The sequence below is a fragment of the Ailuropoda melanoleuca genome, chromosome 12 (assembly GCF_002007445.2).
Source record: "Ailuropoda melanoleuca isolate Jingjing chromosome 12, ASM200744v2, whole genome shotgun sequence".
In the NCBI taxonomy this organism is placed as follows: domain Eukaryota; kingdom Metazoa; phylum Chordata; class Mammalia; order Carnivora; family Ursidae; genus Ailuropoda; species Ailuropoda melanoleuca.
Genome location: NC_048229.1, coordinates 68,677,635 through 68,692,297, shown reverse-complemented (window position 1 = coordinate 68,692,297; position 14,663 = coordinate 68,677,635). Strand labels below are relative to the sequence as shown.

The following is a 14,663-nucleotide window of genomic DNA, read 5'->3' as shown; positions in this document are numbered from 1 at the left end:
AAATTACATATATATTCTTCAGGCGCCGGTTGGGGACTTTTTATACGTCCCGCGCCCGCCGGAAGGTCCCTGCCTCAAGAGCTAATGGCGGACGCCGGCGGGTTGACGCTGGCGGTGGCTTAGGCCTTGAAGGAGCTCAGCATCTGTCGGATATCTACGCCATCCTTCCTGCTGCAGGGTAAAGAAGCAGCCTCCCAACTTCCCCGGGCTTGGGGAAGCAGAGAGCGGTCATGTAGGAGAGTTGGCCGAGTCTTTGGCCGGGGTCTTTGAAGCCGCTTAGGCTCGTAAGGTCCGGGCAAGGCAGGAGGTGGAGGGGAGCGCTTCGGTACAAAAACGGATTCCAGGAGTCGTCTCCCACTTCCGTTTCCAAGGTGGGAACGAAGCCTGGATCAAAATAAAACTTACAGAAATTTCCCAGCTTTTAGGCCCGGGGGTAGGTGAGAGAGGGGCGGGATGGACGTAAACGACAGACCAACTATAAGGTGGGAAGACCCAGCGTGTTGAAAGCTTAAATAACGGAAACAGTTTTTGGTGCCAGGACCCTCATTTGAATTTGTGTTTTGGTACTTGGACAACTATTTCCTTCACTATCAGTTTTATCATTTGCAAAGTGGGGAACAATACTATCTATTTTGAAGACTTTTCGAAGTTTGAATGCGATGATGTTCCTTTGGCGCAAGGAGAAGGGATGGAGGCAGCAATTACAACCTCAATTTGTAGTGGTCACAGATAGGAGGTAGGAGTAGGGGAAATCGCAAAATTTACCAAGTTTTGGCCGTTAGTGGTTTCTGGTATATAGTTCTGTAGTTTTGGACTGATCTTCCTCCAAAATGCAACTTCTTCCATTATCTAATAAAAAATAGCTGGGGAACGTGAGCCCAAGTAGGTTTGAATTCTGAAGGCTGTAATGGATGCCATCAGTTATAAAGGTACTGGAAAGTAGATGGAGTTCTTAAGGAGTTATAAAGAATGAAGAGTAGGCTGGGGAACTTTTCAGGGCTTCAGAAGTGGCCCGTGGTTTCCTTTTTTTTTTCTTTTTTTTTTTAAAGGGTCATATTTCCTCTTTTTTTTTTTTTTAAGATTTTATTTATTTATTTGACAGAGATAGAGACAGCCAGCGAGAAAGGGAACACAAGCAGGGGGCGTGGGAGAGGAAGAAGCAGGCTCATAGCAGAGGAGCCTGATGTGGGGCTCGATCCCAGAACGCCAGGATCACACCCTGAGCGGAAGGCAGACGCTTAAGGACTGCGCCACCCAGGCGCCCCCCCCTTTTTTTAATAGCAATTCTTTGATTTTACTATAATCAGGACTGCAACTTGGATCATGTTGACATGATAGGGTTTCGTTATAAATTCTGTTGTTGATAACTGCAGTTTTGAAATTATGTTTGAAGTTTTATAACCACAGCAGGATGTGATAGGATAAATTTACTTTTGTTTGAGAATCACATACACTCTTCTTTTTTCTTTCTTTCTTTTTTTTTTTTTTTTTGAAGTATAGTTGATCACATTACTACTTTTCAGTTGAGAGCAATTACAGCATATTTTTTGCCTCTTTTTCCTCAGACTTTAAGCTGAGAGCAGCTTTCCCTGGAACCATCACAATGTACAAGCCCTTCTGGGGATGTGTATGTGTGTGTTTCTGTCAGTGCATTTTCTCTACTTTTCTTTTGTAGGTCATTTCCCCACTCTCTTCTTTTTTCACCACAGAGCTTTTCTTTCTTCCCTACCATCTTAGAAGAAAGTTAAAGATGTTCCTTAGTTTCAAGAAGGAAAATTTATATCTTGGGACCCGTTTCCAGAGTGGAGGGTTCAATCTTTTCGTCTTTTAACCATTTCTGGGCTGGGCAAAAGCTGGGTGACTACTATTTTTGAGGACATTTACTCATAATTCTGTTTTCTCATTTAACAAAATCACATTTTGTGTTAATTACAGAGTGGTTACTTTAGATTTTTCAAGATCTTTAAATAACTGAAAAAAGTTTTCTGGCAGGAATTGTATAGTTGTAATTTTGGGTAATTTTTGATAAAGGTACATCAGTTTGCAGTCTTCAGTCCTATCTAATGAAAAGAATCCTATTATGTGACTGTATATTTCTTTAGAGAGGCCTCCTGAAATGGTAGGAATTGAGTTTTAGTTTTTTATGATGAGTAGATTTAAATTTTAAATTCTAATTGTCAAATATTGAGATAGATAAGAGAGGCAAATGGAAACTGCCCTTAAGTTACCAGTTTTATCTGTTAGATTAGCAAAGTTCTGGTTGTGGGGAAAAAGGGACTCATGCATTTCTGGGGATATAGATTGGTAGAGTTTCTTTGAAAGGTAATTTGGCAGTATTTGTCAAAATTTCAAATGTATGAACCTCTCAATCCAGCAATTTCACTTTTAGGGATTTTTTTTTTTTTTAAAGATTTTATTTATTTGTCAGAGCAAGCAAGTGAGCACAGGCAGAGGGAGAAGCAAGCTCCCTGCTGAGCAAGGTGCCCAATGCAGGACTCAATCCCAGGACCCTGGGATCATGACCTGATTGGAAGGTAGATGTTTAACCGATTGAGCCACCCAGGGTCCTTTTCGGGATTACTCTTAAAGATACAGTCTTATATGTGTAAATGGCCTATATAGGAGGGGTTTTTTTTTCTCTCATATATTTTTTTTAATTAAAGGTTTTTTGGGGGACACCTGGGTGGTTCAGTCGGTTAAGTATCTGATTCTTGATCTCAGGGCTCTGAGCTCAAGCCCTATGGGCATGGAGCTGGGTGTGGAGCCCACTTTAAAAAAAAAAAAATGAAAGTTTTTTTTTTTTAACTTTAAGTAATCTTTACATTCCATGTGGGACTTGAACTCGGGACCCCAAGATCAAGAGTTACACACTCTTCCAACTGAGCCATCCAGGTGCCCCAGTAGGAGGGTTTGTTTTTTTTTTTTGCAGCAATATTCATAATAGCAGGAGATTGGGAACTTAAATGTTGATTCAAAGGGTATTGGCTAAATGAATCCTTATATACACAACTCAATGGAATACTCGGTGGCTGGAAAATGAAAATGAGAAAGCCCTTTGTTAATTGCTATCTTCAAGGTAAAGTAATGAAAAGTCAGTTGCAGGATAATGTAAGTGTACAATACATAGTACCCAACCATTAGTTAAAAGGGAGAAGATCTAGTATTAACGTATTTTTGCTTGTACGTGCAGAAAGTATCTGGAAGGACATAATACAACGTGGTAAAACTGATTCCCCCAGGGAAGAGAAATGGATGGCTAGGGAATGGATGGATGGAAGCTTTTTGCTGTGCTTTTAAAGAATTCTGAACCGTGTGTGTATAGCCTATGCAAATACAAGTACATGTTGAGCTGCTTAGTTTCTGTGATAGTAAGGGCAAATAGTGTATTAATGGTCAAGATCCCAAAATTTTTACCACTTGTTACTGACCTCAGGCAGGTGATTTAATTTCTTAACCTCAGTTTTTTCATCTATATAATTAGTATGATACTGAGTTATTTATAGGTTTCTTGAGGGATTAGAGGCAAAGTACACAGCACAGTGCATGGCATATAGAATGCTCTCTAGTTTTAAATATGTTGTTTGTCAATAAGCCGCCTTTTTTTTTTTTTTTAAAGATTTTATTTATTTATTCGACAGAGATAGAGACAGCCAGGGAGAGAGGGAACACAGGCAGGGGGAGTGGGAGAGGAAGAAGCAGCCTCATAGCGGAAGAGCCTGATGTGGGGCTCGATCGCATAACGCCGGAATCACGCTCTGAGCCTAAGGCAGATGCTTAACCGCTGTGCCACCCAGGCGCCCCTGTCAGTAAGCCTTCCTGTATGGCTTCTGCCTTCAGCCAGAAGTTCCTATACAGAAATGTCTGTTAAAGTAAGTTTCCCAGCTGATATTTTTCTGTTTTGTGTGCTCTTAGCTTGTTTTGACTCGTTACAACTGAGGCCTGATTGTGGAGTTGTAAGATCTCACTGTTGCTGCCATCATGTTCCTATACAACTTGACCTTGCAGCGAGCCACAGGCATCAGCTTTGCCATTCATGGCAACTTTTCTGGTAAGATTTCTAGATACTGTCTTTCTGAATTTAACTTTTTTGAGATTAACTTGTTTCATGCTTCAAATTCCTTTATCAAATTTAAACTTTGTTACTGAAATATCAGAAAAAGTTTTTCTTAAATCATTAGACAACATCATTTATATAATGCTTTACGGTCTCCAAAGCCATTTGAAGTATTTTATCTGATCCCGAGGGGACTTTTGGGAAGTAAGGTCACCTCATAAATGGCAGCCTTGAACAAATGAGAATGGATTGGGGTGGATAGGAGTGGAATATCTGATAGGCAAGGAAGGTGTTTAGGCATTAGATAGTGAAGACTTGTACTAGGAAAGTGGGGACAGATAGAGAAGAATATGAGTTTCCAGCCTGGGCAGTAGAGAAAATGACAGTAACATTGATAGCAGGTTAGTTGGGACTGGAGAGGCAATTTGGGAAGAAGCAATTTAGTTATTTTAAACATTCATTTAAAAGTTGACAACAGCACATCCAAGTGGAATTATGTAGCAGGCAGGGAGTGATGGGGGCAAATTGGCTGTTACGCATTTGAAAATGTCAATAATGGTTATGAAAGCAAGTGAACTTTCAGGACTGAGTTTAGAGATAAATGCTATATATTAGATAGCAGCTTTAAAAGTTGTTTGAGATAATCCGTCAGACTGCACAAAAAGTTAATACAATTTTCTAATATAATAGCCTTAAAGATGAGCTAGAAAGAGCCTTTGGAAATACTTATGAAGCTGAACATTACATGTTAATAATCATTTGTAGACACCTCCCAATTATGCAGATTGATGGCAAATTTTAGAAAAATGGTTTTTAAAATGTAGCTATGTGAGCATTTTTTTAAAAAGATTTTACTTATTTGAGAGAGCGTGTGTGCATGAGCGGAAGGAGGGGTAGAGAGAGGGAGAAGCAGACTCCCTGCTGAGCGGGGATCCTGACCTGAGGCTTGATCCCAGGACCCTGGGATCATGACCTGAGCTGAATGAAGGCAGATGCCTAAGCGACTAAGCCCATCCAGGCACCACTATGTGACCTTTTTTTTTTTTTTTTTTTTTTAAGATTTTATTTATTTATTTGACAAAGATAGTGAGAGAGGGAATGCAAGCACTGGGGAGCTGGAGAGGGAGAAGCAGGCTCCCGCCAACCAGGGAGCCAGATGCAGGGCTCGATCCCAGAACTCTGGGAGCATGACCTGAGCTGAAGGCAGATGTTTAACGACTGAGCCACCCAGGTGCCCCATGTGACCATTTTTTAAAAGTTTTTCTTTGATACCACTTTCGTTAAATCATATCAATTCTAGGAATGAAGTAGAATAAAAAAAACTTAAAATACTGAGCCCTCTACTTAATTTTATTTATCTTGAGTGGCATTTTGATCCATCCAGGTTACTTTTTTGGACTAGTTCTGATTTTTCGTGATCTTTTATTGTTTTGGTGATCTAGGAACCAAACAGCAGGAAATTGTTGTTTCCCGTGGGAAGATACTGGAGCTGCTTCGCCCTGACCCCAACACTGGCAAAGTACACACTCTACTAACTGTGGAAGTATTTGGTGTTATCCGGTCACTCATGGCCTTTAGGCTGACGGGTGGCACCAAAGACTACATTGTGGTTGGCAGCGACTCGGGTCGGATTGTTATCTTGGAATACCAGCCATCTAAGAATATGTTTGAGAAAATTCACCAAGAAACCTTTGGCAAGAGTGGATGCCGCCGCATCGTTCCTGGCCAGTTCTTAGCTGTGGATCCCAAAGGGCGAGCTGTTATGATTAGTGAGTGACTTGCTATATTAAGTGTACCTCCGAGACATAGATTCTCAGCTTAGGGTAGCAGTGCTGTGCTCTTGGCAGTGTGCCAGTAAGTTCCTTACCTGGGTAAAGTCTGGGTCATATTTGGATTAATGCCATGGTTTAAAGTTGCTTTTCCTTTTAAAATAATGGGAATCGTCCTAACACACCTTTTCTATTTCCTATTTGGTTGGATTAGGTGTTTTTCCCATTTCTATATGTATAGCAAAAAGCCTACAGTGAAACGATTGTACATAATTAGGCAGTGAATATGGTTGCTTTCATCAGCCTGAAGTGATGATTCACATTCATGTCTCTTCTCTGGTAAATCTCTTGAAGAAAATTCTGTGTATCTGATCAGGCCTCCAGAAGGCAACTCTCTTTCTGACAAGTCACAAAAACATTAGATTTAATTCAGAGAATAAAGCTGGTAGTTTTATGAATTATCATTTTGTTTCCCAATATCATTAAATCTAGGGCATGCTAAAATGTTGTGAAGAGTTAGTGGAATATTAATATCCCTATTAGGAAGGAGGGGAGTAAAATTCTGTTGTCTATTTTGCTAACAGCAAAATTCTAAGTTAAACACTTGTAGAGTTAATGCTGGCTAGTAATGATTTTAAAGGAACAATTGTGATGTGAGTCTGGCTGTTCCATAAGCCCTTTTCATTTTCTGGAAATTTTATTTGTTTTGTCTCCTTTATCTATAGGTGCCATTGAAAAACAGAAATTGGTATATATCTTGAACAGAGATGCTGCAGCCCGGCTTACCATTTCATCTCCCCTGGAGGCCCATAAAGCGAATACTTTAGTATATCATGTGGTCGGAGTAGATGTGGGATTTGAAAATCCAATGTTTGCTTGTCTAGAAATGGATTATGAGGTAACGGGGACTCACTGATTCCCTCCTCCCTCTCTTCCTTTCCCATCCTCCTTCTCCCCATCCCCCCACATGATGGTTTCTTTCATTCACCTCAGTGCTTTCCTGATTACTTTCTTCATTATGTATTTCTTACAGTTCTCCTGCTAACAAATCTCCATTTTCCAAATGTCTTACTAAGACTCTTTGGAATGTTTCACAGTTTAACTAACTATATAATAGCACCTTATCCTGATTTGAACGATCTCTATAAAAACAGTATTTTTTAGGAAGAGCTGTCTGAAAAAGGAGGTGAAACTATATGTGGGATTTTTTTTGCAGTGAGGTAGTGAAGGGTGGAGCATACCATTCTTTGCCTTGAATGGAAGGCAGTTGCCTTCAGTAGAGGGAACCTTGGTCCTAAAAATGAGAGACCGAGGTTCTTGTTCCAGCTCTGCCATTACCTAGTAGTGTGAGCTTTGGTAAACTGTTGTGGACCTTTGCCTCCCCATTTGTAGGATGGAGGAATCCTGATGCCGTGTTTGTGCTAATGTCCTTCTTTGTAGGAAGCAGACAATGATCCAACAGGGGAAGCAGCGGCTAATACCCAGCAGACTCTTACCTTCTATGAGTTAGACCTTGGTTTAAATCATGTGGTCCGAAAATACAGTGAACCTTTGGAGGAACATGGCAACTTTCTTATTACAGGTACTTTTTTTTTTTTTTTAAAGATTTTACTTATCCACTTGAGAGGGAGAGAGCAAGAGCGGGGGAGGGGGTTGGGAGAGAGACAGAAGGAGAGGGAGAAGCAGACTCCCCGCTGAGCAGGGAGCCCAATGTGAAGCTCGATCCCAGGACCCCAGGATCATGAACTCCGCCAAAGGCAGAGGCTTAACCGACTGATCACCCAGGTGCCCCTTACAGGTACCTTTTTGCTTGGCCCATGTTATATGCAAACCTAGGAGAGTTTACTTAATAGGGTTTGGAAACTATAATCCATTTGTAGTAAATCTAAGTACCTTTTTTATGTTTTGGTGAAGTTAGAAGTTCCTGGAGTGGTTGTCTCTTACCTTCTAAGAGGGGAGGGAAGAAAGGATGCGGTGAGCACTCAGCTTGGAATATTGACTACTGTTGGGTGCTCTGACTGTAAACAGTCTTTTGCTGTAATTAAGAAAATTAAAACCTAATTCTTTGAAAAGACAAATGAAATGGATAGATCAACCAGATAAAGCGGTATGTATGTCCATGAATTTGAAAACTTAGGTGAAATAGAAATATTTTTGAAAGCAGTTCCCGAAATTGACCCTATAAAAAATTAAGAATCTGAATAGACCAGCACCCATTAAAGAAATTGGAGCAGTAGTCAAAAATATTCCCCAGGGGCGCCTGGGTGGCACAGCGGTTAAGCGTCTGCCTTCGGCTCAGGGCGTGATCCCGGCGTTATGGGATCGAGCCCCACGTCAGGCTCCTCTGCTGTGAGCCTGCTTCTTCCTCTCCTGCTCCCCCTGCTTGTGTTCCCTCTCTCGCTGGCTGTCTCTATCTCTGTCAAATAAATTAAAAAAAAAAAAAAATATTCCCCAAAAGATTTAAGGTCCAGAATTTTCAGGGACCTTAAATTTCTTCAGAGAGAGGAAAAAAAAATAAAAGCTGTCATACCACTTTATGAGCTTAATATAGCTTACGTATCAAAACTGGGGAAGGTTAGTAACAAAAATCTGTATGTTGGTTATGATTATAAATACCAAAACCTAAAATGTTAGGAAATCGAAGTTTGCTTTAAATGTATCATAGCTAAGTAAGATTTTTGTAGGTATTCAGAGATGTTCACAATTAGAAAATCAGTATCCAGGGCGTCTGGTTGGCTCAGTCAGTGGAGCATGTGAATCTTGTTCTCGGGGATGTAAATTCTAGTCCCACATTGGGTGTAGAGATAACTTAAAAATGAAATCTTAAAAAAGAAAATAAATATCTGTTTAATTCAGTATATTAAGAAACTAAAGGAGACGACCGTATTTGTGGTCCTCTAAAGTTCAGCAGGCTTGGGGAAGACAGTGATCCATTCCTTTCTGTTTTGAGTCATCTGCGCTTGGATTGATGTCTCATGTGTAATATGTCTTGAGGGAGGATTTTGGAGAATAATATAGCACTTGTCTTTGAGCATTGAATCTTAGGAAGAGGCCATATATTAAACAGAAGAATCTTGGAAAATAAATCACACGTCTCATTATTTGCTGTAACATTATCATATGTTTTGCTGACAAGGGCTTTATTTGTTCAGCAATTTTTGTTGAGTATAATCAGTATGTGCAGGGTCAGTCTCCTGGGACCTGGGACTGCAGTGGTGAAAAATTATGTGTGGTGTCTCCTTTTATGCAAGATTGAGTCCAGTGATGAATATGTCCAAGTAACAAAATGCCAGAGTGTGTGCCAAATGCCATGACAGGGTAGAGGAGAAGTCTTAACCCAGGGAAAGAAAAGGAATATGTTAGAGAAATCTTTCTGGAGAAGAGCTCTGTATGCTGAGACCTGAGGACTAGTTAGTTAGGTATGGGGGGAGTGGTGGAGGAAGGAGTTTCTGTTGTGGACAAGGAGAGCAAGATGCACAAAGGCCCATGTGCGAAGAAAGAACATGGTTCATTCAAAGAATTGGAAGCTCATTGTGATTGGATTAATAGAACTAAAGGGCTGTGGTGGGGAGGTAGCTACTGAAGGATTTTATTTATTTTTTATTGTTGGTACTGTAGGATTTTAAGCAGGGGAATAATAACCTGTTAAAGATGAACATTTTAGAAACATTACTTGCTTACGTTTTGGCTAATTGAACGGAGAATAAAACTATAAGCCAGGTGAGGAAGTTGTTTCACTTACCCAAGAGATTGGCAGCATGAGCACTGTTAGAATCAATAGAGCTGTGAGGGGAGAGAATTGAAGAGTGACACCCAGATTTCTGGTTTGGTCTTCTGGTTGATAGTAGTGCTCTCTGAGATTGAGGACTCAGGAGGTGGAACAGATTTGGGAAGGAACTTGAGTGTGTTCATGAATACAATGTATTTTTAAGTTGCTTGTGGAATTTCCAGTAAGAGCTTCCAGGATGCGGTTGGGTTATAGGGATAAAGATGAGAACTGAGTTTTGGGCTCGGAGCTAAAAATTTTAGATGCATTATCAGATATCTGGACAGGCTAAGGCTACCCAGACTGCTCCCCATCCTTGTCTTACGCTAGTGTCAGGGAGAAGAAACACTTTTCAGGCACTTACACCATCATCCAAGTTGTGCTGAAAGAGAGAAGAAATTGAAAGCTAAATCGCAATTCATGGTTATGTTAAATCATTGCTGAGTTCTGTTTTTTTTTTTGATAGTTCCCGGAGGGTCAGATGGTCCAAGTGGAGTGTTAATCTGCTCTGAAAACTATATCACCTACAAGAACTTTGGTGACCAACCGGATATCCGATGTCCAATTCCCAGAAGACGGGTAAAAATCTTTGCCATAAGAAAAGATACTGGTGTTCCTGAAGTTAATTTATTTTTTGTGGTTACAGTATATAGTCTCTTAGTTTATGTGTTGTGAGGTTTTAGTTTCTTTGTAAATCTTGTGTTTAATAAAGCTGGTAAAGTATTTTAGTAAAAGCAAAACAAATTGTTTGAGAAAGGGAATTAAAAACACCGTTACCATTTCAGAAAAAACTGGACAATGACTTTGAAATTCCTGCAAGTTTCTAGTTTGAAGAAGCTAGACATATTTTTTGGCAATAGATTGTTTTCCGTTTGTCTTTTCCCCCCCATTCCAGCATACAAATTTTAAAGAATAGAACAGTGAATTCCTGTTTGCTTTTTACATACAGAAAGAAGATCCACCAATTTAATGTTTTCTGCATTTGGGTTTTCTTTCCTTTTTTTTTTTTCTTTTTTTAAAGACTTTATTTGTCAGAGGGAGAGGGGAAGAGAGAGAGAGAGACAGCACGTGGGCACACAAGCAAGGGGAGCGGCAGGCAGAGGGACAAACAGGGTCCCCGCTGAGTAAAGAGCCCAGTGCGGGACTTCATCCGAGGACCCTGGGATCATGACCTGAGCTGAAGGCAGGCGCTTAACTGACTGAGCCACCCAGGTGTCCCTTGGGTTTTCTTTCTTGTGATATATCTATATGCTTTTTTATACAAACCTTTTGAAAATAAGTTGCAGTCATCATGACACTCTAAGAATCTCCTAATACGTAGCTCCTGAAAAGAAAGAAAATTTCCTCCTACATAACCGCACTACCAGTATCATGCCCAAGAAATTTACTGTTTTGTGTAATGTAATTATCTTATGTATAGTTCATATACCAGTTTCTCTCATTGTCCCCAAAAGTTGCCTTTTATCTACTTTTACTTTCCTTCAGAATATTTTGTCTCACCTTTGTTTGCTTTTGGTCTTCTGTTGACATTTTTTTAAGATTTTAGGCTAATTTTCTTGGAGTTTGTCCCATCATATTTTTCCATATGACTATATCCATGTTAATATTTTTGATAGAATCATTACATAAGGTGTGACATACTTCCCACTCTCACATTAGGGGCACAGAATGTTGGTTTGACTCGTTGGTGATGTTAAATTGATCGCTTTGTTAAGGTAGTGTCTGCCTGTGCTTCTTAATTGTGAAGGTACCTTTTCCTTTCTGTAATTGGTGTGGAAGTAGATGATGAATTTTGTGGTGGTAGATATTCTTTTCCCTAGCATCTTTTCACGCAGTGCTTTTCCCCTCAGTTCAGTTACTACTTTGGTGGTTGAAAATGGTGTTTTATCAATTTTAATCTTAATAGTTTACTGTGGAAATTACTAAGCATATGCAAAGTAGAATATAATGAACTGTATATCCAGCTTCAGCTAATCTTGTTTCATCTCTGTTTCCTTAGTCTCTCCTTTCACCCCTGGTTTTATAACTTTCTAACGGACCGAGCTACCAAGGCAACCCATGGCTGTTTTTTTATACACGGGCTTTGTGACATATTTATAGTAGACAAGAATTTTTGGCTAACAGGCTGCTTTGGATCAGAGCTTATATGCAGAGACTGTGGGTACCTCAAGGCCTTGGGGGGGTGACCTGTATGATCCCTTTTGGTAAGGTGTTACATTTCCTAAACAAGAAGTACTCATTTCTAAATTGTTGGTTCTGTATTTGACTTTGCTAGAATGACCTGGATGACCCTGAAAGAGGAATGATTTTTGTCTGCTCTGCCACCCATAAGACCAAATCAATGTTCTTCTTTTTGGCCCAAACTGAGCAGGGAGATATCTTCAAGATCACTTTGGAGACAGATGAAGATATGGTAAGCAGACCATGGATGGAGAGGGAAAAAATGAAAAAACACTTTTGTTAGGTTTAGTCTGGTTTGATAAAACGTCCTGTGGTATTCTAATTTTGATATGTTTAAGCTTATTTCAAAAACTGATATTTATGTGTACATTTAAGGTTTACAGAGTGGTTTTATAAACCGTCTTTTCATTAAATCTACTCTGAGATAGGACAATTGATACTTTACAAGTTAATAAAATGGAAATAATGCCTTAAAAAGTGGTTATCTAAGGTGTTAAAGCTTTTAAAATTTGCAACTGGTATATGAATGTAGGTTTTCTCTAGTTAACAGATTTCTGGTCTGGTAGTCTCATGTATGAGACCGAGTAACAAGAAAAAGCTCTTGATGTCTTCTGAAAACTGGTAATACACATGATCTGTTACTGTTTTTATCTTAGGTATCTTAGGTAGGAGCTCTGTGAACATCTGAACAATTTTTTAGATACCTGTTTAGCTCAGGAGTGGGCAGATTTTTTTGTAAAGGCCCGGTAGTAAAATCTGTCTCAACTATACAACTCTGCCGTTGTGGCACAGAAGCAGTATGGGAAGTATGTAAACAAAAAGGGATGGCTGGTGTTGGGCCTTAGTTTGCTAATCCTGGGTTTAGGTACTAAGGACAACGTTGTATTTGCTATTCTGCTTGTGCTATCTTACAATACTGGGCTACCTTCTGTGGCCTAGCTTCACTTGCCTACGTGGTACAATCTTTTTTCCCCCCCTTCCAGGTTACTGAGATCCGGCTCAAGTATTTTGATACTGTGCCTGTTGCTGCTGCCATGTGTGTGCTTAAAACAGGCTTCCTTTTTGTAGCATCAGAATTTGGAAACCAGTGAGTAATCCTCTTATTACCCTAGTTCACCCTCGTTACTATAAAAGTTGACAGGAGGGAGATGTGGCTCCTGCATTGGGCTCTTTCTCTCTCTGTCTCAAATAAAATTTTTTTTTTTTAAAGATTTTATTTATTTATTCAACAGAGATAGAGACAGCCAGTGAGATAGAGAACACAAGCAGGGGGAGTGGGAGAGGAAGAAGCAGGCTCATAGCGGAGGAGCCTGATGTGGGGCTTGATCCCATAACGCCGGGATCACGCCCTGAGCCGAAGGCAGACGCTTAACCGCTGTGCCACCCAGGCACCCCTCAAATAAAATCTTTAAAAAAAAAAAAAAAAAAGACTCTCTCTCCTACTCCCTCTGCCCGCTCCCCTGTGTGCGTGCACATTCTTTCTCTCAAATAAATAAATCTTTAAAAAGTAATAAAAATATAGAGACAGTGGAGAAATTTGAATGCTAACTAGCTATTTGATTATATCAAGAAATTAATACTATTTTGGGCAAGTGGGATATAAATAAGACTGGCCATGGGTTGACCCTTTTTGAAGCTGAGTGATAGGCACATATGGGGTCATTAATTATACTATCCTCTCTTGTGTACGTATTTAAAAATTTCCATAATAAAAATTTTAAGCAAAAGATACTGATATGAAAAATATTTTAAGATACAGAGCTTATTTGAAAAAAAAAACAGTAATTTTTTAAAGAATGATGCAGTTCTTTAAAATAAAATTACATACAAAAACTAGAAAGTAAAAATACTGTAAGTAGATGCAAGGAAATATTAATTTGAGTATTGTGGGATACTCCTAAGATTATATGTGATTTTTTATTTTTTGCTCTTTTACTCATTTTCTAAAACTTTCTGTTTTGAAAATCACCTCTTGGGGCAGAGAGTAGAAAGACTAGTATACAGGTGAATACTTGTCAGACTGAGATGGGTTTGAGCTTGTGTGAAATTATCTGTTGCTGCTGAATCTGAAGTCTGGGACACTTAAAAAGTGCTGATTTGGGGCCTCAGAAACATGTGCTATGGGTATTAAATAAATTGTAAAGCAACCTATTTATCAGACACTTAGCATTTAATATTCACTCTATTCCAAGCACTGTTCTAAGTACTGCAGATAACGTCATATTAATGCATAACATTCCCAGTGAGACGGTGCCGTTATCCCATTTACACTTAAGGGAACTGGATCACAGAATTTGTGAAATTTGTGAAAGAAATTTGGTCAGACACCTAAGTGCCAGACCATCTGGTTCCAGAGTTCCTGCTCTGAAGCACAACACCATAGTCACAGACACTGTTTTACCAAGATTTGGCCAATCTTCCCTTTGATGGAGTTGGTGAGCCTAGCATCCTTGTGATTGTCTGGCAGTTAGTAGACAATGATGGTATCTTTAACAGGTGGTCTTCATCATCTGTGTATACACCTCTTGCCTGAGTAAGGAATGTAGACTAATTAACCTTTTATATGTGTATCTTACATTCTCAGTGATTTTGTACATTGTTCAAGAATAATAGTCCTGTTTGCTTTTTTTGTAATTTAGCATAGAATCTGATGTGTTTACCAAAAGTGTTAAATGCTGAGGTTTATTTGGCAAATGTTTCTTGAATAGCTTATGTATTTCAGATGCTGGTTTTACCATTTTATCCTTCTAAAAAGCTACACTTAATGTTGTTTAAAGTGTTATGTATTAAAGGTCCTGATCTGTTACTTAAAGGGTAAACGTGACCAGTGATTTGGTGTTTCTTTTTTATTTTATTTTTTTATTTTTTATTTTTTTTTAAAGATTTTTTATTT

General features: G+C 39.3%; 1 protein-coding gene and 1 non-coding gene across 3 annotated transcripts in view; both read left to right on the top strand.

Annotated features, from left to right (window-relative positions):
- Nucleotides 1–20: 20 nt before the first annotated feature.
- The window catches only part of SF3B3 (splicing factor 3b subunit 3), a 48,352-nt gene continuing 33,709 nt past the window's right edge, over nucleotides 21–14,663 (top strand). Inside the window, exons 1-8 of one of the 2 annotated variants that reach the window (XM_002920943.4) lie at nucleotides 21–178; nucleotides 3,913–4,048; nucleotides 5,497–5,823; nucleotides 6,549–6,721; nucleotides 7,264–7,405; nucleotides 10,056–10,168; nucleotides 11,865–12,002; nucleotides 12,754–12,857. In XM_002920943.4, the coding sequence (XP_002920989.1) occupies nucleotides 3,979–4,048; nucleotides 5,497–5,823; nucleotides 6,549–6,721; nucleotides 7,264–7,405; nucleotides 10,056–10,168; nucleotides 11,865–12,002; nucleotides 12,754–12,857 (1,067 nt within the window). In that variant the 5' untranslated portion in view covers nucleotides 21–178; nucleotides 3,913–3,978. The other variant, XM_019801482.2, reaches the window with a different exon arrangement.
- LOC117795334 lies at nucleotides 6,124–6,203 on the top strand. Its single transcript, XR_004619306.1, has one exon. It is a non-coding gene; the product is annotated as a small nucleolar RNA SNORD111 (small nucleolar RNA).